The 24,185-nt window shown below is 52.6% G+C and overlaps 8 protein-coding genes across 8 annotated transcripts; 7 read left to right on the forward strand and 1 right to left on the reverse strand.

The window, feature by feature from the left end:
• Nucleotides 1-9: 9 nt before the first annotated feature.
• AYO20_09242 (hypothetical protein) lies at nt 10-4,272 on the forward strand (the record flags this gene model as incomplete). The annotated part of the gene is made up of 2 exons (XM_022647513.1): nt 10-1,029; nt 1,174-4,272. The coding sequence occupies 2 exons, from the start codon at nt 10-12 to the stop codon at nt 4,270-4,272; spliced, it is 4,119 nt and encodes a 1,372-aa protein (XP_022496502.1).
• Nucleotides 4,273-6,011: 1,739 nt separating this feature from the next.
• Nucleotides 6,012-7,637, forward strand: AYO20_09243 (hypothetical protein; the record flags this gene model as incomplete). Its single annotated transcript, XM_022647514.1, has 2 exons — nt 6,012-6,140; nt 6,528-7,637. The coding sequence occupies 2 exons, from the start codon at nt 6,012-6,014 to the stop codon at nt 7,635-7,637; spliced, it is 1,239 nt and encodes a 412-aa protein (XP_022496503.1).
• Nucleotides 7,638-10,901: 3,264 nt separating this feature from the next.
• AYO20_09244 (hypothetical protein) lies at nt 10,902-13,121 on the forward strand (the record flags this gene model as incomplete). Its single annotated transcript, XM_022647515.1, has 1 exon — nt 10,902-13,121. One exon carries the CDS (start codon nt 10,902-10,904, stop codon nt 13,119-13,121), a length of 2,220 nt encoding a protein of 739 aa, XP_022496504.1.
• Nucleotides 13,122-14,294: 1,173 nt separating this feature from the next.
• AYO20_09245 (hypothetical protein) lies at nt 14,295-16,432 on the forward strand (the record flags this gene model as incomplete). Its single annotated transcript, XM_022647516.1, has 2 exons — nt 14,295-16,091; nt 16,238-16,432. 2 exons carry the CDS (start codon nt 14,295-14,297, stop codon nt 16,430-16,432), a joined length of 1,992 nt encoding a protein of 663 aa, XP_022496505.1.
• A 401-nt stretch (nt 16,433-16,833) lies between these two features.
• AYO20_09246 (hypothetical protein) lies at nt 16,834-18,242 on the forward strand (the record flags this gene model as incomplete). The annotated part of the gene is made up of 3 exons (XM_022647517.1): nt 16,834-17,280; nt 17,332-17,553; nt 17,607-18,242. 3 exons carry the CDS (start codon nt 16,834-16,836, stop codon nt 18,240-18,242), a joined length of 1,305 nt encoding a protein of 434 aa, XP_022496506.1.
• Nucleotides 18,243-19,102: 860 nt separating this feature from the next.
• Nucleotides 19,103-19,894, forward strand: AYO20_09247 (hypothetical protein; the record flags this gene model as incomplete). The annotated part of the gene is made up of 1 exon (XM_022647518.1): nt 19,103-19,894. One exon carries the CDS (start codon nt 19,103-19,105, stop codon nt 19,892-19,894), a length of 792 nt encoding a protein of 263 aa, XP_022496507.1.
• Nucleotides 19,895-21,120: 1,226 nt separating this feature from the next.
• Nucleotides 21,121-21,737, forward strand: AYO20_09248 (hypothetical protein; the record flags this gene model as incomplete). Its single annotated transcript, XM_022647519.1, has 2 exons — nt 21,121-21,221; nt 21,272-21,737. 2 exons carry the CDS (start codon nt 21,121-21,123, stop codon nt 21,735-21,737), a joined length of 567 nt encoding a protein of 188 aa, XP_022496508.1.
• Nucleotides 21,738-22,501: 764 nt separating this feature from the next.
• On the reverse strand, nt 22,502-23,540 carry AYO20_09249 (hypothetical protein; the record flags this gene model as incomplete). Its single annotated transcript, XM_022647520.1, has 5 exons — nt 22,502-23,064; nt 23,118-23,195; nt 23,291-23,325; nt 23,380-23,451; nt 23,527-23,540. The coding sequence occupies 5 exons, from the start codon at nt 23,538-23,540 to the stop codon at nt 22,502-22,504; spliced, it is 762 nt and encodes a 253-aa protein (XP_022496509.1).
• Between the last annotated feature and the right edge of the window lie 645 nt (nt 23,541-24,185).

Here is a 24,185-nt window from a genome sequence, read left to right on the forward strand (position 1 = left end):
ACAGCAGCAATGGCCGCATCTGTCGCCGCAGACAGCGACCTCATTAATTTCGACATTATAGAAACCCACAAGGAAAACATCCAGTCTCTCCCTGGCGGCCGATCAGTCAAGCAGCTCGCCTCAATATTGTCGCCTCTTTCCTCTTCCAGGGGTTTAGGCGCAAGCGCAACTCCGACTTTGGAAGAGACGAAAACACTCAACGACGCCATCCGACAAGAATATGAAATCGAACTCCAATCGATAGCGGATTCGGACGACCCTCTCGATATTTATGACCGATATGTCAAATGGACGCTGAACGCATACCCATCAGCCCAATCAACACCTCAATCTCAGCTTCTGCCGCTGCTGGAGCGAGCCACGAAGGCTTTCCTCACCACAAACCACTACAAGAATGACCCGCGCTACTTGAAATTGTGGCTGTATTATATCCGCTTATTCTCGGACACACCCAGAGAGACCTTTGCGTTCCTTGCTCGACACGGTATCGGTGAGGGACTTGGGCTGTTTTATGAAGAGTTTGCGGCATGGCTGGAAACCGCAGGGAGATGGGCGCAAGCAGATGAAGTATATAAGCTGGGAATTGAGCGGGAAGCCAGACCCACGGAAAGACTGACGCGGAAATACGCTCAGTTCCAGCAGCGATTCGATACCAGGCCGCAAGCAGACGATGAGCCTAGCTCCCCTGCGCTGCCCACTGTTCGCCCAGCCCTCGCGGCCAAGGTTGATCCGTTTGCTTCTGCCCACCGGGGTGACGACCCACAAGCAGCACGGCAGAGGAATGGGCTAAGTGCCAGCTCTGCACCAACGTCGCGCTCCGGCAAGCCCAAAATGGCCATTTTCTCGGATGCCGATAATGCTCAACAGCAGCAATTGAGTGCAAACACCACGAAAGGTTGGGATACCATCGGGTCAATGAAGGATCGCAAGAAGGAGAACACTATCGAGGCTCGATCATGGGCGGGAGAGAAGTTGAAGGCTGGAGGGAGAGTAGGGTCGGTCCCAAAAATGGAAATATTCAAGGATCCGGTATGATTGACCTTTTTTTCCATGTCTAGTGTCAATCAATACAATCTGAACTTTTGGACTACTATCAAGACTTTGGTCTTGTTCTTCCTCTTGATGATAGAGTGACTGACCGATTTCGTGGAATCCTAGGCATCACGAGCACAGGGACAATCCACACGGTCGCTGTCAAACCAAGACTCACAGCAATCGCATCAAGTCGTCAATCCACGCACCGGTCGAGCTGAACGAGTCTTCGTAGACCTTGAAGCTATCTACCCGGCCGACACTGACCAAGAATTCAGCTTCGAAGAGCTTCGAGCCATGTCTCGAGGCTGGGCCCAGAAGGACTGGAGACCACGAGAAGAAGGAACTCCGTTGAAACCAACTGGCGCCAATGCCTCGATGAACGTGAGGTCGAAGATCAACAAGTCTCGAGAGCCAGAAGATATTGAGAATCTTACACACTCGTTCCCCGATAAGATCGACCTGAACAGCGGTGCCACCTCCAGCCTCAGTGTTCACGATGTGTCGACCCAATCTATGGTCGGTATGCCACAGTCAGATTCTCAGCCGACATCCAAGCCGTCGAAACAGAAGGAGAGGAAGATGAAGATTAGAGAAGTCAAACAAGAGACGCAGACAGTCAAGACTCGACTGGAATCACCCACCGGCAAGAAGTTGAAGCGCAAAAATTCCTCGCAAGAGCCAACGATGACGTTTCACTCAAAGGCTGCCACGAACGAGATATACGACATGTTTAACCAGCCACTCCGCAGACCAGCAGCAACCAGAGAGGATAGTCAGAGTGGCAATGAGACCGATTTCACTGAAGGTGAAGTAGACGATGGGTATAGCACTACAGGTGATGCCGAGAGCACAGGAACCGGTCGAGTGTCGGCTCCTAGTAGTGAATTTGGTGACGATACATTAGCATCCATCAGAAAATCCTCACAAAGTCAAAGTCAGTCTGAAAGCGTCTCTCCTTGGTCCGACTTCACCGCCAGCAAACACGTGCCACATCTTGATTTAGCACATGTTTCCGGTGTCAAGGACAAAGCGAGCTCGACCAAGAATCAAAGGAGAGCCAAAACCAGAGATCATTCAGAGGACATGACAGAGAACATGGACTCGTCCAGCCAGAACCAAACGCAGACTTCTGGGTTTGGAGGGTTTGACACCCAAGCGATTGCTGCCATTGCAGAGGGCAACTTTGACGACCTGGACACCAAAGCCATTGCCATGATGGCGGGTGACATCGATGAGGGTGCGGCAGACGCTGGGGATATCCATGTCGTGCAAGATGTCACTGTTGCCATGTCTGCAGACCAGGCCGCAATAATGGATGAGCGAGCGGAAGATCTCGAGGCTTTGAACAATGATGCCGGTGCCAACGATGTCGCCCTCGCCACCCCAGTTGACATCGAGTTCCCCGAACATCAAGAGATCTCACACAAACCTCGCTTTATCCCCATTCCTCCTATCGACTATGAGCCGACCCCGATTCGACCTTACCGTGACCCGGCGATGCTGGCACAAAACAAGATGCCGTTCATGACACCAATCGCAGAGCGAACCGAATCTTCACTTGCCCCGTCGACTGTTTTCAACGCACCCGGATACTTCGAGTCCAAGACCCCTAGCAAGTCCAAGTACGAGAGCCCGTCGAGAATCGGGGTTGAGGATCTGTTCCTGAGCAGCCCGCAGCAGGAGCTTGCGACGCCAACGTCTGCTTCCCCAGCGGCGAAAAGAAAATACTGTGAGACTGGCGCGACCGAGGATGAGCTCATCACATCCTCACCACAGAAGAAAGGACCACGCAAGCCGACGGACCCATATTCCTCGCCTGTTCCCTTGCCCACGACGAATGAGGAGACCTTCAAGACTCCAGCTTTGCCATCGAAACCGACTGTCAGATCACCCCTGTCAAAGGTTCAAAAAGGCCCAATCATCCCGGATCTACAATGCAATCCGTGCGACGATGCTGTCCGAAACCAGATCCTTACCTCTGTCTACCCGCCCCTCTCCACCCAAAAGGGGTATTATGATCATTCGAGCATCACTCTTGGACGCTATCCTGCCTTGAAGTCTTACGCTGAAAAACAAGCAAAGTCAAAAGTGAAATTCAGTCCCAGAAAGAGTCAGAACGAGAAACCCCCAACCAAAGCAGTTCCCCCGATCCTCAAATTCGGTGAGACAACCCGAGTTTACGCAGTCAAGCGAGAACTGGGCGAGGGGGCGTTTGCGCCGGTGTATCTGGTCGATAGTTACGACCCTGCCGAAAATGAAGACGCAGACGAGCATGACAAGGAGAACAAGACACCAACGTCGTCTCAGCTTACTGATTCATCCCGTCAACCGCTTGAAGCTCTCAAGACCGAGTCCCCGCCGGGCACACTGGTCTGGGAATTCCACATCGTCCGCTTGATCAAACAGCGCCTCGGTTCGGCCGCGCGAAGCATGCAGTCCATCATCCTCGCTCACGAATGTCATCTCTACCGCGATGAAGCGTACCTCGTCCTCTCTTACAGCCCGCAAGGGACATTGCTCGACCTGATCAATATGGCACGGAGCGAAAATGTCAAAGCCGGTAAACCTGCGGAGGGTTTAGACGAAGTGGTGGCTATGTGGTTCAGTGTCGAGCTTCTGCGGACCCTGGAGGATCTCCATCGTGTGGGCATCCTCCACGGCGACTTGAAGGGTGACAATTGCCTCGTACGCTTCGATACCACCATGGATCTGACAGCGCCATTCGATGCGGAGGGACATCACGGGTGGCAATCTCGGGGCCTGAGACTGATTGACTTTGGCCGCGGCATCGATACCCGTATGTTCAAGCCCACCGCGCAGTTCATCGCCGACTGGCCTTCTTGTCCTCAGGACTGTACCGAAATCCGCGAATGTCGACCCTGGAAGTGGCAAATTGACTATCACGGGGCAGCGGGGGTGATCCACTCGTTGTTGTTCGGTAAATACATCGAGACAATCCCAGCTGGAGGCAGTACGCTCGCAGGTCCAGGTCAAAAGAAGGAATGGAAATTGAAAGAGAACCTCAAGCGATACTGGGAGAAGGATATTTGGGGAGATGTGTTTGCGACATTGTTGAACCTGGGCTGCGTGGCCGATGGGGAAGAAATGCCGATTCAGGGGAATTTGAAAAGAGTGAGGGTAATGATGGAGAAGTGGCTGGTGGATGAGGGCGAGCGAGGTGGTCGGGATCTGAGAGCGAGCTTGAGACGGATGGAACGGTTGGTTTGCACGAAGTGATGGACCTGGTTTTGATTTCATTTATTCCTCAGATGGACTTCGAAGATGTGGGAGGATCACAACTGAGCGAGGCGTTGGGGGGCTTGTGCGATGTTGGATAAGGGATCATGTTGGAAAGTCACGAACAGGGTGGTATTTCTCGAGAGACATGGATTTGCAAAGGGCGCATGGCACAGAGACCAACATACTATCTCGCTTTTTTAGCGAGCGAATAATGACAATGACACCGAGAAAGCAAATAATCCCAGAATTCATCTTGTCCCAAGCAGCAATTGTAGATGTAGTTGATATCGAGCACTCGACTGCTTGTTGTCCGCGTGGCCACCGTTTGGAGATGCGGAGGGATTGGTTAATGCCTCGTGTACGAGTAGACAGTGTGTGCCGTCGTACAGTACAGAAAAGCACATACTGTATGTATCTGCTAAAAGGCACACGAGGGATCACGCAGGAGCAGGAGGAAGAGGATCCAACGGATGTGGAGGAGGCAACATCCACCCGCATTATCGACCCCGAGTTTGTCTTTTTCTCCAACGCACCAGGGCACGCACGTTGCGCCGATCTCATGATGATGACATTGAACTTTCAGTTTTCTCCACAGGTTTCCAACAACCGCCTTGCGAAAAGGGAAGGAAAGAAAAAATGTCCCGCCTCTCTCTCGCCCTTAGGCAGCCCGAAGAGGGAAACCGAGTTTGTTTGATGATAGATAATAATCTGGTAGATACCGTCCGACTCTGAATCTTTTATATATTTAACTCTCTCCCGTACTCGGTACTCTGTGCCGGCTACCTCGTACACAACTTACCTACCTGCCTGCCTGCCTACCTACCTGCTTATTGATACATATCACATAGCTACTCGTAGCTCTCGAAGTGGATGTATTTGGCTTCCTGATCTTATCCTCTCTGATCCCTATCACATCCGGCGGCCGCGCGCGGGACGACAAAACTCACTCCAAGCGTTGAAACCGATTGACTGACACACACTGACTAGACTTGGTCGCACGATGCAGCCTTCACCCTGCTGACATTGACTGAGTTGAGCGAACAAAACAAGATTCGCGGTGATCCTGATCTCTCTCTATTTATCGGTGTATCTCCTCAAACCTGTTCCAGAGGGGGAACAGAAAAACACCACACCACACCACCCAGTGCTGGGGACCAACGGATATATCCGGCCGGCTGGTGCGCGTGCCCTTCCTCCACTCACTCACTCGATCGCAGCGACGGATTTGTAAAAGAGGAGGGAGAGAAAAGAGAACGCATACACACATACGCGCACACACGGGGAGAGACAGACAAGCGACACACACATACCACTCGACGTACGACTGCTGTCGTGTTACTTTTTTGTTTCACCACTTCATCAACTCCCGAAGTCGGAAACCACCCGCCGACCCGCCTCCCTCTTGATAAATCAATCCCACTCTAACCCCTACCGATTGTCCCCTCCAGACTCCTCTAGCAGCGTCGCTATCTACGCACACATCTACCTCGTTGACTTTGCGACTGACCGGAGAAGATAATCCGAGAGATCTCGCGTCCCCGCAGTCGCAGGAAAGAGCCGAGCGAGCACAAGTCTCGTCCGAACACGCGGGGTCCGTCCGATAAGGATTTGAGGACTCAAAAGCACACACAGGAACACACGAACAGATTGACAAAATATTGTTATCATCCTTTCTAAACAACCTTTCTTTTTTTTTTTAAAAAAAAAAAAAAAACCCCCCCCCAACGTTAAGAACAATGGGCGACGCTGGTCCTTTGACGCCAGACCCGCTCCACCATGACGGCAGTGCTGGAGACAATGGTCGCGTTGAAGCAGATGGTGCGCCTCCCTTGAGGGAGGTCAAGGTTCTTGTTACAGGTTTCGGCGTAAGTTCTTTTTCTCTCTTTTGTCTCTCAATCGGTCAATCAGGGGATTGTTTAGATCTCTTCTTTCGCGATATCGGGCTCCGAGCTCCAACCTTTGTACATATTTGATGCTGCAGAGCAGAGAATGTGGCTGAGAGGCGGGAGGCAAGACGTGGAAGAGTCCCTTAAGCTCATTGAGGCGATGCGGCTGCCTGGAGCAGGGAGGGCACTCGTTGATGGAGTCGATCTATCGATCTATACCCTCACGAGCTGTTGTGCAAGGCGATTGTGCTACCTGGATCGTGGCCTTGCGTCTTGACCCTGGATTCTGGGCTTCCCAACCCATGTCCTTTTGTCGTACCTTTATTTGGAGGCCTCATGCTGATAATCATCCTCGGTCCATTTTAGCCATTTAAATCTTTCCTGATAAATCCCTCGTGGTTAATCGCCTCGGCCCTGCCCGAGGAGCTTTATCCCTCACCATCGACCGACACTCCGCATAAATCACCAGACTACAAGATCAAATTGATCGTTCATCCCTCCGCCGTCCGGGTCTCGTACTCGACCGTCTCCACCACCGTACCCACCCTCATCGCGACCCATAATCCCGATTTCATCCTGCACATTGGTATGGCCGGCGGACGTGACTGCTACTCCCTCGAGATCCGCGGACACAGGGACAACTACCGCATAAAGGACGTGGACGACTGCGATGGCTTCACCTGGGGGGAGAACCGGTGGAGGACCGAGGGGATCCCAGAGGTGCTATATGTCGCATGGGATGAGGTCGACGTGCTTAGTCGGTGGGAGGACGGTGTAGAGAGGGGACTGAGAGAGCGAGGATTCTTGGGCACGGGAGAGATGGACAAGGCATTGGCGGACTCTGGAAAGGGGGTGAACGAGGCTGAGACGCCCACCAGCGCCACACGAGCGGTTCCGATCACGCCCATCGGACTCGGACGAGCAAACGTGCCCAGGAATCTGATGTGGGGGACAAGTAACATGCCCGTGTCGTCGACCAAGGCGGACGAGCATCGGAGAAAAGCCGTGGTCAAGTTGTCTTGCGACGCCGGCCGGTTCCTCTGCGAGTACGCCCTGTTTGAGAGCTTGAGTCGGAGATGGCTGGAGGGGCAGAGACGAGGAGATTGGCAAGCCACGAGCCACAAGAAGGCAACCGACGCGGTGTCCTCGTCAGCTTCACCCGAGGTGGTGAGCAACAACAACGCCTCCTCGTCCTCTGTTTCAGATCCGTCGCGGTCCGACTCAGAAGACGAGGCCACAGAGCGCGTTGGCAAAGTGGCTTTCCTGCACGTGCCGGGCTGGACCGGCGTCGAGGACATCAATCGCGGCGTGATGGTCGCTGAAGAGGCGATCCGCGCGTTGATTGGCAGTTGGGAGGACGGGTACAGGCGGAACGGGACTGGTGGGAGGAGGGTGGTGGGCACTCAGGCCCTCTCGTATACCAAGCAACATTCCGAGGAAGCTGGTAGGGTCGCATCATCAACGTGGAGAGCCTGAGACAAACCGGTCTGAAGGGTAATTCGTGCATACCTGCGAGTAAGGGGGGAAATGTGGGATGGCATAAGGCATAAGGTTTCCGGAGCACAAGTGGACCACTGTCCCAGGGATGTGATAGATCGAGTAAGCAAGTTACCTGTACATGAACCAAGGATGTGACGACTTGTACAAAGGAACCGATAGACGAAGACACGAAAAGACGTGATGATGATGACGGGGCGCGGGTTTAGTCGTTAATCTGGTGTCGCAGATGGTGAAGTCTAAACCCCACCAGCTGACTAGCAAGCCAGCTGTCCGTGCTGTCTTTGGGTTTGGGTTTTCAGCGGGACGGGTGAACTCTGTCGCCTGTGTATTCTCCGTACAAAGTAGGTTGTATGTAGATACCTCGTGTCCCGTGTCGGTACAAGGTATCAAATCAAATCAAATCGATCTTGCTTCGCGTTCACGGATATCCCTTTCCGTCAACCGAGGAAAATGGTTTCACTGTGGCTTGGATGGGGGAAACATGGGATCGGAATCCCAGCCTGGCGACGGGATATCATGCCAGCTAGGCTAGGCCAGATCATTCTTGCCCTGCCCAACGCGTTGTGTCTCGTTTTTGCAAAAGAATCCAGCAAGGCCTTTTGCTTTGCTTTGTTAAAGAACCCAATGGCAAAAGAATACCTTACCTCGCTTCCCATGCCATCCCCCAGTATCTGTTCCAGGGAATGCTGACGTCGTTGAGTCTCCGCCCATAGTCAACCAAGGTTTTCCGAATTGTCTTGTGTAACCTGTCAAGATATTACGAGGGAAGATGGCGGCGGCCTGGTTGTTTGCTCGGCAGGCTTCTTATGCAAGGGATGCTTGTACAATTACCCCGGGTCCTTGGTCCTTTGGTCATTTCGTTGATTGTTGTCAGGGCCAGCGATGTAAGGGCCATGAGAGACAAGTTGAAACAAAGGGGTATTGTTTGCTTTCTTTTTCTTCTCTTGGGTCCATCGTGGAGGAGGGGATTGATAAACTCCACCTTTCACATACATACCTCGGGTACCTACCTAGGCAGGCAGATGGGGTCGTGTTTGTTTACTTACCTCCTAAGAGGTACATATTTCGACGAGACGTGGAGTTCTTGGTTGGTAGATCCTCGTGCACAAGTATTCGGTGTTCCTGGAAAAGGGGTAACAAATTCATGCTTGTACAAGTACGAGTGTACCGAGTACTGGGACTCTGAGCAACAGATCAACATCTAGTGCACAGAATGAGGATGGGCAGTCGCGAGCTGGGCAAACCGAGTGGAAGTCCGGCGTTGGCGTTGTCGTGGTGGTGGCGTCAGCGACTTCCTCGTAACAGTACGAGGTCAGTGGTTGTAAAGTATTATTGGCCATAATAGACCCACATAGGTTCGGCTCGCGTATTTAGCGTCACCAACGCGTTGATCTCGCGTCTCTTGGAAACCAGACGCGTCGAGTGGGTTGGTTTGGTTCCCTTGCGGCCCGCACTCTCGCTCACCCACACACACCAACACACGCACACACACAATGCAAACGGCACACGACCACATCCTCTTTCATCCGCCTTCGTGGAAAGCATCCGTTCCGACTCAGGACCCTTTCAAGGGGTTCTTCGACCCAGAAGTACACTCGATTGTTGTTGTGGGCAAAAGTGGAGGAGCACGGGAACCGCTGGACACGCGGGTCTGTGCTTTTGCAGCGTGATGGAGAAATAGCTGCACCTGAAGCATAACCGAACAAAGTGAAGCGAGCACTCGTAAGGAGACAAGCAAATGACAAGAGGAGCCCAAGTAGCGGGAGTGGTTGATATTGAAGGAGCATCGGGAGTAGCTTTGCAGTAGGCGGTATAGAGTGCGTAGAGCTGTTCCTTCGTCTTACCATCTCCCGTGGGCAGCCCGTTACTGGCAAGACATATGACCATCAAGGTGCAGAACCCTGAACTATCGTGTGAACATCTGCTGGAGCTACTGTAACTGCTACAGCTACTGCTGCTGCTACTGCATGCGCTGCTCATCTGGCTGGTGGCTCTTTGTCTTTAGTCCTTCAACTCGCCTTCAACACGTAATTGTCTCTGTTCTGCGCAGTTAGTGGCTCCGTCAAAGGGCATAATAAGAGCAATTCGACCTCTCTCCTATCACCATATTCCTCTTCCTCTTCCTTTTTTTCCTGTTTCTGTCATTAATCTTTCTCTTCCTCCCACCTACTACATCCTAGTGGTGCGGCTTTACTTTCTGGGGGGGTTGTGGCAGCCTGGGCAGCGGGCAGCTTTAGCCATTATTTCCTAGCTGGGTGCCCACTGTACCTAGTTGGCTAATCCCTAGGGCGTGTGTGGGTGTGCACGAGCCTTGCCCCCTTCTCTTTCTCCCCTGGTGCCCCCCTCCCCCGAGTCCACACCTCTCCTTCTCCCCTTCTTCCCTCTGGTGGTCCTCTCCACTGCACTGGGAACTGGGTCTTTCCTTGGGGGGCCGAAGCCCAGAAGGTGAAGCCTACGAAGACCCTGAACCACCACCGACGCCCCCAAGCCTTTTTTGTGGCTTTCGTCCACTTCGTCCACTTCTCCTTGTCTCTCCCCCCGATCCTCCCTTCCTTCAACCCTCCCAGAGAAAAAGTCATCCGCCCGCTTCTTTACATTCCAATCCTTCCACCACCCAACAACCCGACTCGACTCAAATCCATATCGCCATCAACATCACGTCAACAAGTGTAAACAAATATTCTGTTTCAAGACCTACATACAATCCCTCCCATTTAACACGTCCATCACGTCGTTCGACTCTGTCTCTGCACCCTGGTCGCATCGACACACCCCGGTCTCGCCAATTTCTCACGACTTTTTCCCAGCCACATCATTTCTCAACTTCCACCTGCTACCGACCTGTACCTCCCGTACTGCCACGTTTTCCCCGTCTGCGGTCTGCCGACTTGGAAAGTTGCGCGTCCAACACGCTTTTCTGCCGTCGCAATCCATCGCGACTGTCTCGAGTCGCCTGTCCTTCGCTGTATATCCATTGCTCAGACTAAAATTCACACCCTCTGGCCTGCAGCCGCCGTGGCGCCTTCAGATCGACTGTCGTCCGCGTGACCGACCGCTTAACCGCATAACCGTCCGTCTCAACGCGCGTACACAGCATGAACCCTTGAAAAGCAAAAAAACACTCTCTCTCAATCTCCTCGACAGGGCTGCATCGGTCGGGTCTCCGCGCCTGCTTGTATATATCACGCCGAACACCTGATTGCAGAAAGTCAGCGTGCGCGCGCATACCACATACAACCCATGGCCGACCGCGAACCATCGCCGACACCGTTGTCCTTGTCCGCACTGCGCAAACCACACATGTCCATCACCCTCCCTCGGAACTTCGCGCCTTTGGGTCTGGATGGCGGTGACGACCCTAAAACCCCAGATCAGACATTTGCAGAGGTGAAATTACCTCCGCCGCCCCATCATTCCACCTGTCGTTTGCGCCGGTCGCGCATTCGAATGGACAACTTCCAGGCGCGTAACAACGCTCTTCCGGCAACTCTGTTTGCTTCCGAGATCCCTATCCCCTCCAGTCCTCCCTCGGTACCAAAGGAAACTGAATTCGTGGATGCCGACATTGCTCTACCGTCGATTGAATTGCACAATCCTTTGGGAAGACCTATCTATAATCATAGCATCACAGATCCCTCCCCAAGCGAGCGGTTGAAGCTATCCACCTTCAGAGATTCCCAACTTCCACGGACCCCAATCGCCCAGACCAAGATCGTCCTGCCAGAGTATAAGAGCGGTGCTTGGGACATGCACAGGTCTGTCTCGGAATGTTCGTTTCGTTCCGATTCCTCATTCACATCATCCGAAGACACGTTCACCACGCGACCTACCTCATTCGACGGCAGCGCGACGAGCCCTGAGAACGAGTCGCAAGATCCTTTCTCGCCGACAAAGGTCAACATCATTCCCGACACGCCGTCGAGGAAGAACAAGAAGCTAAAGGTCAACACCATGTTGTCTAAAGGGAATGTGCAATGGAGCATTGAAATGGACAATCATCTATTCAACGTCTACCAAATGTATCTGGCGGACCCCACGGTCACTCCGTTCAAAACAGTGCCGGGCAGCATCCCTCCAACAGGCGTTTGTCATCGTGTGGCGCGCAGAGCGAAGGAGACGTGGCCCAGGGCCTCCAGGGTTAGCAAACCTCTCATCCGACGATACAAGATGCGAAATGTCATTGAGACGCGAAACATCACTAGGGACAAGACGCCAGAACCAAACGACTTTCTCCGGACCGACCACAACGACACCAGGTGCGCTTGGCCTTCAGAGTCTGCCACGAGACGGCGATTGAAACAATTGTGCAAAGAGAAGTTCACCATCACCGCCCATTACCAGCGGTTGCGGGAATCCAGGAGCCCTTCGCCATTCCATGAACAATTTACCCGTCGGCCAGCCTCTCGTTTGTCTCATTTGGGTTCAAATCAAGACTCACAAGTGTCAACCGCTTATGCCACCCGGGAATTAGGCATCTCGCTCGTCGCTAGTGGTGCAACGGCTCCTCTTGCACAGCTCGTCACGGGAGATTCGCCTCCGACCCAGCAGATGTCGGATGACTGGTTCAATACCCCGATCAACGCTTCGTCCGACACCATGGTGCTCTCTACCCCAGCTGGTTTAGGTATCCAGTCGGAGCCCGACAAGTTACAGGTTGCGGGCAGCATCCCACGCTTGGCTTCGCCTTTTAATTACAGTACTTGGAATGGGTCAGGTAACTCCAACACTCAACATCGACGCCATATTAGCCACCAGCACTTTGATACTGTTCACGCCACTGGGACGCGATTGCTCTCCCCATTCAAACTAGAGCCGGAGAGCTCTCTTAATGTCAACAAACGACGAGCTCAGCATAACTTGGAGGACGAACTAAGCCCTAGCGGGAGCAACATCGAAAAGCTCAATGTCGACCTCAACCGGCTCCCTGCCCCAACCACATTTGAGCCAGAACCCCAGGTCCGACCTGAGCTGGTTTTCACCGGAGCAGGGGACATCAATCAGCGAAGAATTCGAGTGCGAAATCGTGGTGCAACGTTCGGCGCAGTGAACAACCGAGAGCACGTCGAACGCCTCTTTACTCCACCCACCTCCCAGTTTCCGAGTGCTGATGGCATTCCGCCGGTCCCACCATTACCAGCTGCGTTGACGGCATTGGCGAAGTCCAATGTTCGGCCGAGCTCCGGTGGGCTTGCCCCGCCCGAACCTGATTCGACTCAGAAGCGACTAGGAAGCCCATTCGAGCTGGATCCCAATAAGCGAAGCTACCGGTCCAAAAACCCTCGACACGTACCGAGTTTGAGCGACCCTTTCATAAGCACCAGCGCATTCGCGACGACACCAAGTCACGGACACAACGCGATGAGCATCGGAGAACGACTGGCAATGTTTAATACTTTTCATCCACCCCACTTTCCGCGACAAATGGCCAACCCGCGATCAAGGGATGACCCGTTTGCTTGATGGAGAATCCGTTTCGAGTATAATGTTTCATTGAACAACGATGGTTTTGCGAGGAGAGCGTATGTTTTGTGAACCCAGTGCCGGATGCATTGGTACAAGTTCTTTTGCCACGGCGTTGATAGGACAGATTCAAAGCGAATCATATTTGAAAATCTGGAGTGGAGAAAATGGACGAGCTATTGGCGAGAACCTTGCATGGGAGAGCCTTGTGCGTGTTTTTTTGATTGATCAACACAGCGATTTGCATGAGCAGAGAGATGAAGAAAAGCTATTTGCCCTTGGAAGTTCTCATTGGGGCCAGCATGAAGATCAACAGGCTTGATGATATCAGTGTTTCAAGATACCGATTGGAGCTTGCCCTAGCACATGTGGGAGTATTGGTTGCCACCAGACGACTCAGATGGGGTAACGATGTCTCGCGGTGGTTTTATCGATTCTACACATGCATACAGACAAGACAGATTTGATGGGGATCAGGACAGCTTTGAGAGCAGATGGTTGGTCGAATGCCGCTTGCTCACAAGGCTGAGCCTGATTTCTCTGTTTATGAGATTATGAAATTTGACGCACGACTGGGAACAAAGAATGAAGAATGAGCACGATCACATATATATTCAGGTCCGGAGATGTGGCGTTTGCCCTCTTGAATTGCTCGTCGTCTGTAATACTTCGTGTTCTCGCCTTAGCCTTAGCACTGGACAGCCTGGCTCAGCCTTGCGTAGCCTCGTCCCTGGATGTGCTAGCCACCAAAGCTTGGCCGTAAGTCTGTCAGCAACAACGCCAAACTTCTCTCTACCTAGCGTCACCAGTGTTCCATTCTCACTGTAAGAAACTTACACGTTTTCTGGCCAGTTCGTCGCCGAGTCTGACTGGTTGACTTTGTTCCTGGTCAGAATCTGCACTGAGCTAGCCACCTCGACTACATTAGCATGACCAATCTGTCTGCATGATGGAATAGCATGATTCGCCAACTTGGATGACTAACCTGTTGACCTTCAGGCGGCACACAGGCGGTAAGAATTGGTGAACTCGGTACGACAGTCTCATAGCCTCAGGGCAAAGTGGGAGAGTTCGAGAGGGGCCGCTGCTCAGACTGGCTCCAGAAAAGCAGAAAAAGGATGACGGCAACTTGGTCCGTCTCTCCACCGAGCAATCCTGTATGACATGGGGAGGATGGCGAAACAGTCGACCGTGACGAAGAGTGCGACTTCCAAGGGTGTGCAGTTCATGAGCACCAAAACACCCGGCAATTTCCAGGTGACACGAGAACGAGACCGCCAGGAAGTGCGCGCTTTGGCGATCCGCGCAGCATCCTTTTCTCGCCCAAATAGGAGGAAGAAGAAGGACCGAAGAACAACCTCTCAAAAACCCCGATCCTGTTCTGATTCTGTCCAAGAGGCGTCGGCTGGGAACACTCGAGGCGATTCGCCTGCTTCGCCTGTCGTTGCTCCCGAACCCTATGTACTTTTGGGAAATGGAACGTCTGATCCCTTTGACTGCTTGCCCGTCCCCATCACCACTGACTCCCACGACATCCTGACCTACGTCCGATCGTTTACCTATGCAATCAACTGGCCCGACGAACTTGAAGCGTGCCGAGAGGGAGGGAGTTTGAACCGAATGCATCTCGTCATGTACAGGAAGTATTTCGAACACGCGGCTCCTTTGAGCGGCTTGCTGTCCTACGTCTACAACCTGATGGCCATCGCGCAGCCAGAAAAGGCCAATTGCTACCGCCAGATATCGATGCAACATTCTGTGCACTGTTTCAGAGGCTTGCGAGAGCTGATCGACAACCTGGACTACTCGTACGATCAACTCCTTCTCATCTTGCAGACCATCTGGCCGCTGGCAAGTGCAGAATATTCCGAGTCCGTTCGAACAGGTGACGACAAGTGCTCCCAGCACCGTGACGCTTTGAAGAAACTCATTCGTCTCCTGGGAGGACTTCACAGGCTGCCCCTGGTCTACAGAGAATTGATTGTGCATTTCTTCGCCAAGATTGCGGTCGTGACGGGCGTTCGCACCGAAATTGATCCCTTGTCGTGGGACCCTGGACCCTGGAGTGGTCAATACAACGTATCGATACCTCCCCAGTTTGATGAGACCCGAAACGGGGGACGAGCTGGGCAGACTGGTGACCCGCAGACTTTGCCCGATATATTCGCCGCACTGAGAGAACTGGTCGCTGTTGAAGAAGTGAAAAGGCGTGGGACTTGGTCCGATGAAGACCACCTCAGTCCGATATTCCGGTGGTCATTCTTGCGCAGAGTCGCCCTCAAGATGAGGCTGTGGAACCTTTGGCACAGTCCCGCCGACCAGCTCGACACACCACCTCCGCCAAACACACCGCGCGGATCGCTAGACTCCTCGCTGTGTCTCGCGGCGCAACTATTCATCTATCTAAGCCTGGAAGCCCATCCCATCAGGCAACCATGGTTTTCGGCACCAACTCAACATGCAGAAATGTTGGAGCAGATCAAGGCAATGGACACGGTACTGCTGCAAAGGGTGAAATATCTCGACGCAACAGCAACGATGCAGGTGCCCTCGCTGGAGAGGCTAGCGAACAGCGACCCGACCGCGCATTCACAGGAGCAGGATCTTCTCTGGATCGTTGCCATTGGGGCATGCTTTGAAGAGGAGGTCAGGAAACAGCAAGGACGAAGCCCGACCACCGATTTGACGGTGATGCCAACAGCGAATACTGCTATTCCTGCAGGTCAACAGGAAGAGAAGAACCAAGTAGAGAACAACGCCGTAACAACGACGCCGCAAACAGGCTGGTTCTCCTTACATTTTGGTCCACTTGCGAGAAAACTTGGGTTTACGAGCTTCGAGCAAGTGCGGGAGTCGTTTCGAACGGCGCATGTCTATGATGCGATGATGATGGATGAGACATTAGGGAAGCTGTTTGAGATGGAGGCGTTGGAGATTGTCCCAAGGGTGCATTCCTGTTGTATTCACCATGTATGTATGTAGCATGTATCAATGTACGTATTTATGTCTGTATCTCTGTAAGTAGGTGTCAAGATTTAGGTACTTATGTAGGACCGTACGAGTAGAGGTGAGGCTCCAACTGTTATGCTTCGCGAGGCTCACGAGGCTTTCCCCAGAGTTCCAGCCAAAGCAACGAGTTGTACCCACCCAGACGCGGCGGGCTACAGTTGGAATTCGAGGGCCCCCTCGCGGACCCTTTAGGCTTCAAGTCGCCCCAGTTAAAAGCAGTTGACGCGCCTCCGGAAGCTTCGCTAGCCAACCCGGCACCCCACGCGCAAGGACCCTCGGCCCATGAATTTCTGGCTGGTTGATCTTCGGGGGGGATCCCCAAATTGCACCGTGTGCATCATTTTCCATGTTGTGCATTAAATGCCCATTCCCATTTCCTCGACGTGACACCCGCGAATTTTTGGACGTTTTGGCCGGGTGGTAATTCGCGTCTCCGATCTCGTGTTCTCTACTGAAAGAGAGAGATCGCCGAAAAAGTCCACGGTATATCTATCTCCAGGGAATCCTGTTTGTCTGGCCTGTGTTGTTTCTTCTGGCCCGAGTAAAGTGACCGTTTATTTACTTGCTGTGGTGAGTTGGGTTGAGTCGGTTGTGACACCTCTCATAGAAGACTTCTTTGCTAACATGCATGGCAGGATACTTACTCGAGTCTGCCACCACTCTCGAGAAAAGTGCAACTCATTGCTCGTCCTCAGATTGCAATATGGCGTCCCCGTCAAGACGCGTGCTTGGTGACAAGGACCCCAACGCGCCCATCCAACACCTCTCCTCCAAAGTGCCAGGTAGAGTGTCACAACTTGCCAGTCCTGTCGCACAACGGAGCTCTACAAAGCGGCCTCGTTCCCCGGAGCACTTCCCCTCGAGTAGTCCTCGAACCGGCCAGAAACGGAAGATTGGAGAGGTACACAGCGAGGGACAAGCACTGTCCGAAGAAACAGTGGCAGCATCATTCCTCTCACAAACGACAGGATTGCTGAGTGACACGCGGTCCGAAGATGATGATGATGATGTGCAAACCTCGATGGCTCAGAGCAGGTCGACTCTGGCCACCGCCTTCACCACATTCCGCGGGTCGCAGGAAGAGTCGTCTCTGATCGAGAGCGAGTTTCACATTCACGATGAGCCGAGCCAGCAAGCCCTGGACAAGATGGTACGTTAGGTTTCATGACGGGCCGTGTGGATTCTAAGTCATACATGTTAGCACGCCGTCACACTCACGCAGAGCACGTCTCAACTGGTCCCGCCTCTGCGGCCCAGTTTCGCCAAAGAAGCATCCCAAGTCAGCTTGAGCATGTCCAGCCTGATCGACTTTGACACCAACCGCTCGTCGCAAGACGATGAGATGCAAATGATTGAGGAAGTCGAGACACTTGCCCAAAAGCCCAAGGCAGAGGAGGATGCCAGGAAGCAGATGATGCTCGAGGTAGTTGGTACTATCCACTTTTTGTCATCCCTTGCTCTAATCCCGTGTTATAGAAAGCTGAAACTCTGCGGACTCGACTACAACTCGCGCTGTACAAGATACAAACCAACCAGATCACAAAACCATTCAGTCGTCTTCAAGTTCCCCGAATCACGTCCCCTCCACCACGGCTGTCTAAGCCTTCTTCTTCTTCGCCACAATCTTCCTCGACTGTGCGACAGACCCCGGCACCAGAGAGCTCGGTTGATCAGGAGGCACGTGTTGCTGTGGCTCGAGCTTGCGCGACCATGGGGCCTAAGCCGGCCGTTAAACAGCTCTCCAGCTTGCCTATGCCAGAGATTGTCCCGACGGCTTTCTCAGCGAGGTGGAATCGTGAAGTCGACCCGCACCAGGAGAGTCAGAGTAGCTTGATACAACCATCCCAGGTCCCAAGCAGTCCCCCTCTGTCGCAAACAGATCATACTCCTGAGCCTTCTGTTATCGAGGCAAATCTGGATGCCAAACAGATCACGCCTTTACAATTGTCTAGCCCAGCTCCTAGTCCGCGTGGAGAGGATGATGACGGTCGATGCAACCCCCTGCCAGTCGCTGGTCTCGCTAGCAGCGTGATCCAGGGAGAGGCTGCAAACAGTCTGCTAGATCTTGTCAGAGGTGTGAGGTCTGGCGGAATCGGGATGTGCGGCGTATGATCATTGAACTCGACTTTTGCCATTTGCCATTTTTGCGACGTGACACCATCAAACTGTGGATAACGAGGCAGCAGGCAGCATTTTTCACGGAGTTTTTTTGGGATGCACCATAGCAAGATCTATCCATATCATGCATGGCGTTTGGGACATTTGTTTCTTTGTCAGAAATTGATCTGCCACATTGGGCGACCAATGATTTCAGAGAAGGATGCAAGGTGCAAGGACGGGCACGTACGAGACATGGGCTTGACATGTACGGGCTTGTTGCGTGACCCTCTGAAATCAAGTCATATCTTTTTGCAATCGAGCTGGTTTGCTCGATCCACTTACTCGCTCGCTCACCTATCCAGTTTCTTTCTTTGTTTGTCTGTCTTCGGGATGTGACTCTGCTCTTACAGTGACGAGGGTTTGTCACAGTCACAGTCACATTTGCCATATGACACAGGACGACTACACACCACAACACAAGTCGGTTACTCTTTTTTCTTTCTTTGTTTCGGCGGAGAGGTGACGAAGAGCAAGTGACGAGTTCTCACGCCATGACATATTTCCCTCCCTTCGAGAGTCGTGGTTGTTGTTTGAGGGGGTTTTCTTTCTGTATACCTCACCTCGTATACCTTCAGTTCCAGCTCCCGTCTTTCTATCGATCGATCTCTTCAAATCCCTTCAATCCTCGTTTTTCGGCGCTTGCGTGACTACAGATTGCCGAACTCCAAACCCAAGAGACGAACCACACAACGTACAGAATTAGAGATAGGACTCAAGAAGAGAGAGAGAGAGAGAGGTCACGCTCACAACCACAGCCACGGTCCATTACGAACCATTCATCATCACCACAAGTCTCCGACAGTAGTAGTAAAATGTCGTACAACTACAAGGCCGATCAAGATCTATACTACAAAGTCGACCAATCCGCCCTCGCTACAGATACGGCCACCACCACCACCCCGAGCCCATCGACGTTCGGACCTACGGCGTCTGTATCCAGCACGGCTGACGCCCACGTCTATTTCCACCTGGGACACACGGGCCACGAGGTCGCGCCTAAGAAATTCCCTGCATGTGTCTCGCGTGGTAAAGGCGTCATCGTCCGAGAAGGCTTCTTGCGCGGGGCGTGGACGTGTGTGCGGGCGTTTGAGAGAGACGAGGAGGATTGTTGGTGGCACTGGAGAGGCGACGACGACAGCAACAACGTTTCCAACGACGGTCAAGACGACAATAGCAATGGCAAAGGACCACTACCACCGCCGCGGAGCGTCACGTTTCCTGCAGACCCCAGTACCGACACGCCCGCGCACATGATCCGCATCGTGGGATGCCGGGTGATTGAGTTTTCAGTCCTCGCTATTGACGGTGCCGTTGCTGCCCTTGATGATGGCGATAGTGGAACCGCTGCACAGGTTGAAAACGCACGCTTCATCCGACTCAGAGTCAAAGCGCTCGTCGCGGCGGCGAACGAGGAATTCTCCCCCAAGGGCGGCACAGAGGGCTGTCCCATTTGGATCGGCGTCGACGAGTTTCCTGAGAATATCTTTGGCTTTGGGGCGGTAGTTGGCCAACAACTACACCATCGACAAGAACGTCAGCAAAGACGGGAGGAATGTGGGATGTGGGAGGTGAAATGTGATGATGGGGAGGTGGTGAGGTTCTAGCTTCTGACTTCTAGCTTCTTGCTTCTAGGTAGCAGGTACTGGGTATGAGGTGCTAGGGATCATGAGGATGTGTGGTTGGGTCCAAGGGAATGGCTGCTGCATATCTACATACCTAGGTGCAGGTCATAGGTACCTAACATACGTACAGTATGTCCCCCTACTCAATAATGATGTCGTGAGTAGCAAGCAAAGCCTACCGAAGCCCCCTTTTATCTTTGTTTTTCTCCTTCCTTTTCCTTGGTGAACACACCTCCTCTGTTCACTACATGGTTGGACTCTGACTCCCCAGTAGAGAAAGGACATGCGTATTGTAGCACGTATACGTCCACCTAGGTGACTGGCTAACTAACTAGTTCTAGCCTGATGTCTTATTTACTACCCGGTCAGGCCAGTCTATATAGCACTAAGTCGTCCCGGTAATCCTCACTCTTTCAATCTACAGTAAGTGAACCCTTGGACTTTGTGTCAAAGAAAGCAGAGACCCACCAAAGAAGAAAAAAAATAAACCACGGTTGGGACATTGAAGTATACATATATACAAGACAAGGGTGAAGAAACAGTTCGAGAATCAAGAGTTAGAGAACAAAGAGCCCTCCCTGCTTTCTTGCTTGCTCAATGCTCAAATGAATGCTTGTCGGAGATACGAAATTATTGTGTCAATATCATTCTACTTTGACCAGACCCGACCCGACCCCATCCCATCTGTGTGGCTTTTGTCGATTGATAGAATTGTCGTCGTGAAGGTGATAGTGACAGGCGACAGGTAAAAGCCTTGACAACCAGATAGTAGTCTGTGCGTCAGGTAGTCAATCAGCCCAGGATCCAGCAGTCTTGCTCCGTTTGCATGGAGAAGCAGCAGCAGCAGCAGTCAATTCGTCATTATTGTTAACGCAGTCATTGTCAAACGGACGAGAAGCATAGGAATAGATGAGTCTCGCTGGAACAAAAAGAGAACAACGCACAAAAGGTACCATAAAAGTCCTCGGTTTCATCTGCGCAATTTCGCATCGGCTCAAGGATATCAACGATATTGACACTGGACTCGAATATTCATTTCATAGTCGGTCGATAAATAGACACCCATTCCTGGCCCAGACAAGCAGACAAGAACCAGAACCAGAACCGGACCAAACGCAATAAATACTTTCCTCCCGCTTTGACTACTCCTTGATCACTATTTCCATATCCCTATATATCCCTGCTAAGAAAATAAAAAGAGCAAGAAAATGACCCAACCTCCATTCTTCCACGTCGACCACGCCCGCAGGGACATCGAGGCCCTGACGATCAGCGTGCGTGGTCCCGTCCAAGACAACGACGAGGCGTCGTGCATCAAGTCCTGCTGGTTGAATTTTCCGGAGCCGCGACCGGGGGAAGAGCAGCACAGCAGCACCTGTCGGCGGCCATCTACCCGTGGACGAACCGCGAAACGGGAAAATCCAAGGTGACGATGCCGCGGGCGCAGAATGCCGCCTACGAACTCGACATCGTCGGCGGCACCTACTTCCCCTTTGTGCTCAAGGAGTGGCACAACTGGGGCTTCCTCAAGCTCAACGTCAAGTGCCTGGTCACCACGTCGGATTTGCCCTTCATCCAGCCCGACTACAGCCACGGCCACAGCCACAGCCACCATCAAAGTACGCGGCCGTTGATGTGGATCGGCATTGGCACCGAGACGACTCCGCCTGCCACGACGGCGACGACGATGATGACGGCCGCCGCAGCCACGAAGCTCAACAGTCTCGGCTTGGTGCAGCTCGCGTACCGCGTGGGCGGGATGCACCAGGGGTCCAAACCGGCATATTGGGTCCACAAGGACGACGGTGGCGTCGAGATGATCTGAATTCACGCACCTCCAACACTTGGGCCTATCGAGGAGCTAGGGCTAGAACTTGTGCAAACGCTTGAGGGTGTACATATATCAGGCTGGAGTGACACTTCACTGGAGCAGCAGGCCTTTAACGTCGCAACAGAGGAGAGTGAGGGGTCTTGTGGGCGGGCAACATGTTTCCAATTTCAGCAGAATAGACGCTAGACACACGGACGCATTTCGAGCAAGGAGCGCTTCTGTTAACAACGCTTGATGTAAACTTCTTCATTCAATACTGGGTATTGGGTCTTGGGTGTGGGTTACTCAGTAATGGGGGTTGAATGAGTGAATGGGCAGACAAGGCTGAGGACCCCCTGCCTCGAACAATTGCCGAAAGCAGCAACTGGCGCCTAAACCTCTCTGGGCTAGAATCCACTTGGCGCTATCTGGAGTTGTTGTCACTCACTCCCAGTTGATGCTTCTCTCAATAACAATATCTCATCTCATGTTGCTTGCAGCAAAAACCCCAATGCGTATCATGGGTATCCCGGTGACCCTCACACAAACCTGTAGCTTCACCATGAGACACAAGTGTCTGCCACCCTTTGCAAATCTCGTTCTGGAACCTTTTCAATGTTGAAGTTGTGCACAAAGAGCCTGCGTCTATTCAAGCACTAGTTATGCCTTTTTGTTCATCCACTCGTCACAATATTGGTAGCCGCCCGTGCCATTCCTCTAACAGAACACCGCATCTGAGAGGTGGGCAACACTCTCGTCATTCGCTTGTTTCTCTTCCCCTAGAATGTTTCTGGTTCCTCGGCTCCGTTGGCTTCCAAGTCCGGAATCTCGAACCCCTCCTCTGTGCTATAGAGTATGGTCTGGATGTTCTTCACAAGACCATTTGCGTCGGTTTCGAGAGAGGGTTCCTGTTCGACCGCGTTCTGCAGGAGCAACTCGATATCGCGCAATTTGCTGAAATAGAAGTCCCGCTCTTTCTCCAATCCGGCGATAGCTTCTTTCAGCGATTCGTTTTCCGCCTTCAGAGCAGACGAACTGGGGCCTCCTGTACCGATGGCGCGCGGTGCAGGTCGACCCACAGGCGTTGTCCCGGTCTTCCGTGTGGTGCTGGTGCCGGTGCTTGTTCGTGGAGGGACGGTGGTCGATGCTGCTGGGCCGGTACCGGCACTCTTCCTTCTTGCGACCGCATCGTAATCATGCCCCGGAAAGTATTGGTCCCAGAACCGTTTTGACCACTGTAGAAATTCGAGGTTGTCCTGCATTTTACATTTAACAAGTTGCTCGACAGGCACAGTTCGGTCAATGGCGTGTTTTGTAAAGCAGTCTGGAATATCGCGGTCAGCTGGATGCCAGTAGATAGGAAAGGAGACCTCGTTGTTCCCCCAGTGAACATACTTTGCAGGATCTTGAAGTTCTGTATGTAGGCATATTCGGTATTGACGTTGAATTTCACCCGAGCCATAGGAATATCAACTGGAGTCACCAATCAGCGTTTATTCAGTCCTCCCTTGCGTAGCACAAGCGCAAAGTTCCCTGGGAACGAAAGGGCATCGGAGGAGACGACATACGGAAAATGGAGTCAAATAGCTGGCAAAGCGCGGCCCTATCGATGGATGGATTAGTTTCTGACCTCAAGTCTTCCGAGTCTATAACCTACCCTGTCCCGCATTGCTCGACTTTTGTGATGTTGAGTTGGAGCAAGCCGTTCAGCCATGCCAGTAATTCTTGCCTGTATGCGAGTTAGCAACGCCATACACACTGCCTTGAGTCCCTAACTGGAACAGGCATGCGACGGGAATATTACCTTGATTCGCTCATGGCTGCAAGTATGAGGAGAGAAAGTTCGAAGACGAATTAAGGGAGTAAATTGACCAGAGCCAGGGGGTTACAAAGGGTTCGTGTCAAGACGCCTAAAGGGAAATAACATCAATCGGCGCAAACTAGAAGCGAAGAGTGAAATGCAGTGCCTTGGGGTCGGCCTGAGGAAGGGAGCAATGTGTTGTGGGTGTGCAAGATACAGAGTGAAGGGAAATGTTTTTATTGCGACCGTGATTGTTGCTGCGGCGCAGGACAGACGGGGGTATTGACTCTGTGACGCGGGTCCATTTGGTTTCAGGGATCGGGGATCGAGGGGTTCATCAGCCTGCAACCACCGCTACCACGACCTCCAGCTACCCAGGCAGCCAGGTAATCAACCCTTGCCGCTTCACTAACACGCCTGGTGGCTTCCGTGGCTCCTTAACTAAACCACTCGGGCTAGCCGGTTGGAACCCCACCAAACGGTTAAAGGAGCGCCTACGCGTAGTGGCCTCACCACAGCCAGCACTGAAGATTATTTGGCTCCACCTCACCTTCAAGCCACCACGGCGCCCAGAAAGAAACCATTTCATCTTTAATTGTTATTACACTCGAGAGATTCTCATTGCATCTGTTGCCCACTTCTGACCTTTGGCTCGATCCAAC

Source organism: Fonsecaea nubica (genome assembly GCF_001646965.1).
Source record: "Fonsecaea nubica strain CBS 269.64 chromosome Unknown Scaff83, whole genome shotgun sequence".
In the NCBI taxonomy this organism is placed as follows: Eukaryota; Fungi; Ascomycota; class Eurotiomycetes; order Chaetothyriales; family Herpotrichiellaceae; genus Fonsecaea; species Fonsecaea nubica.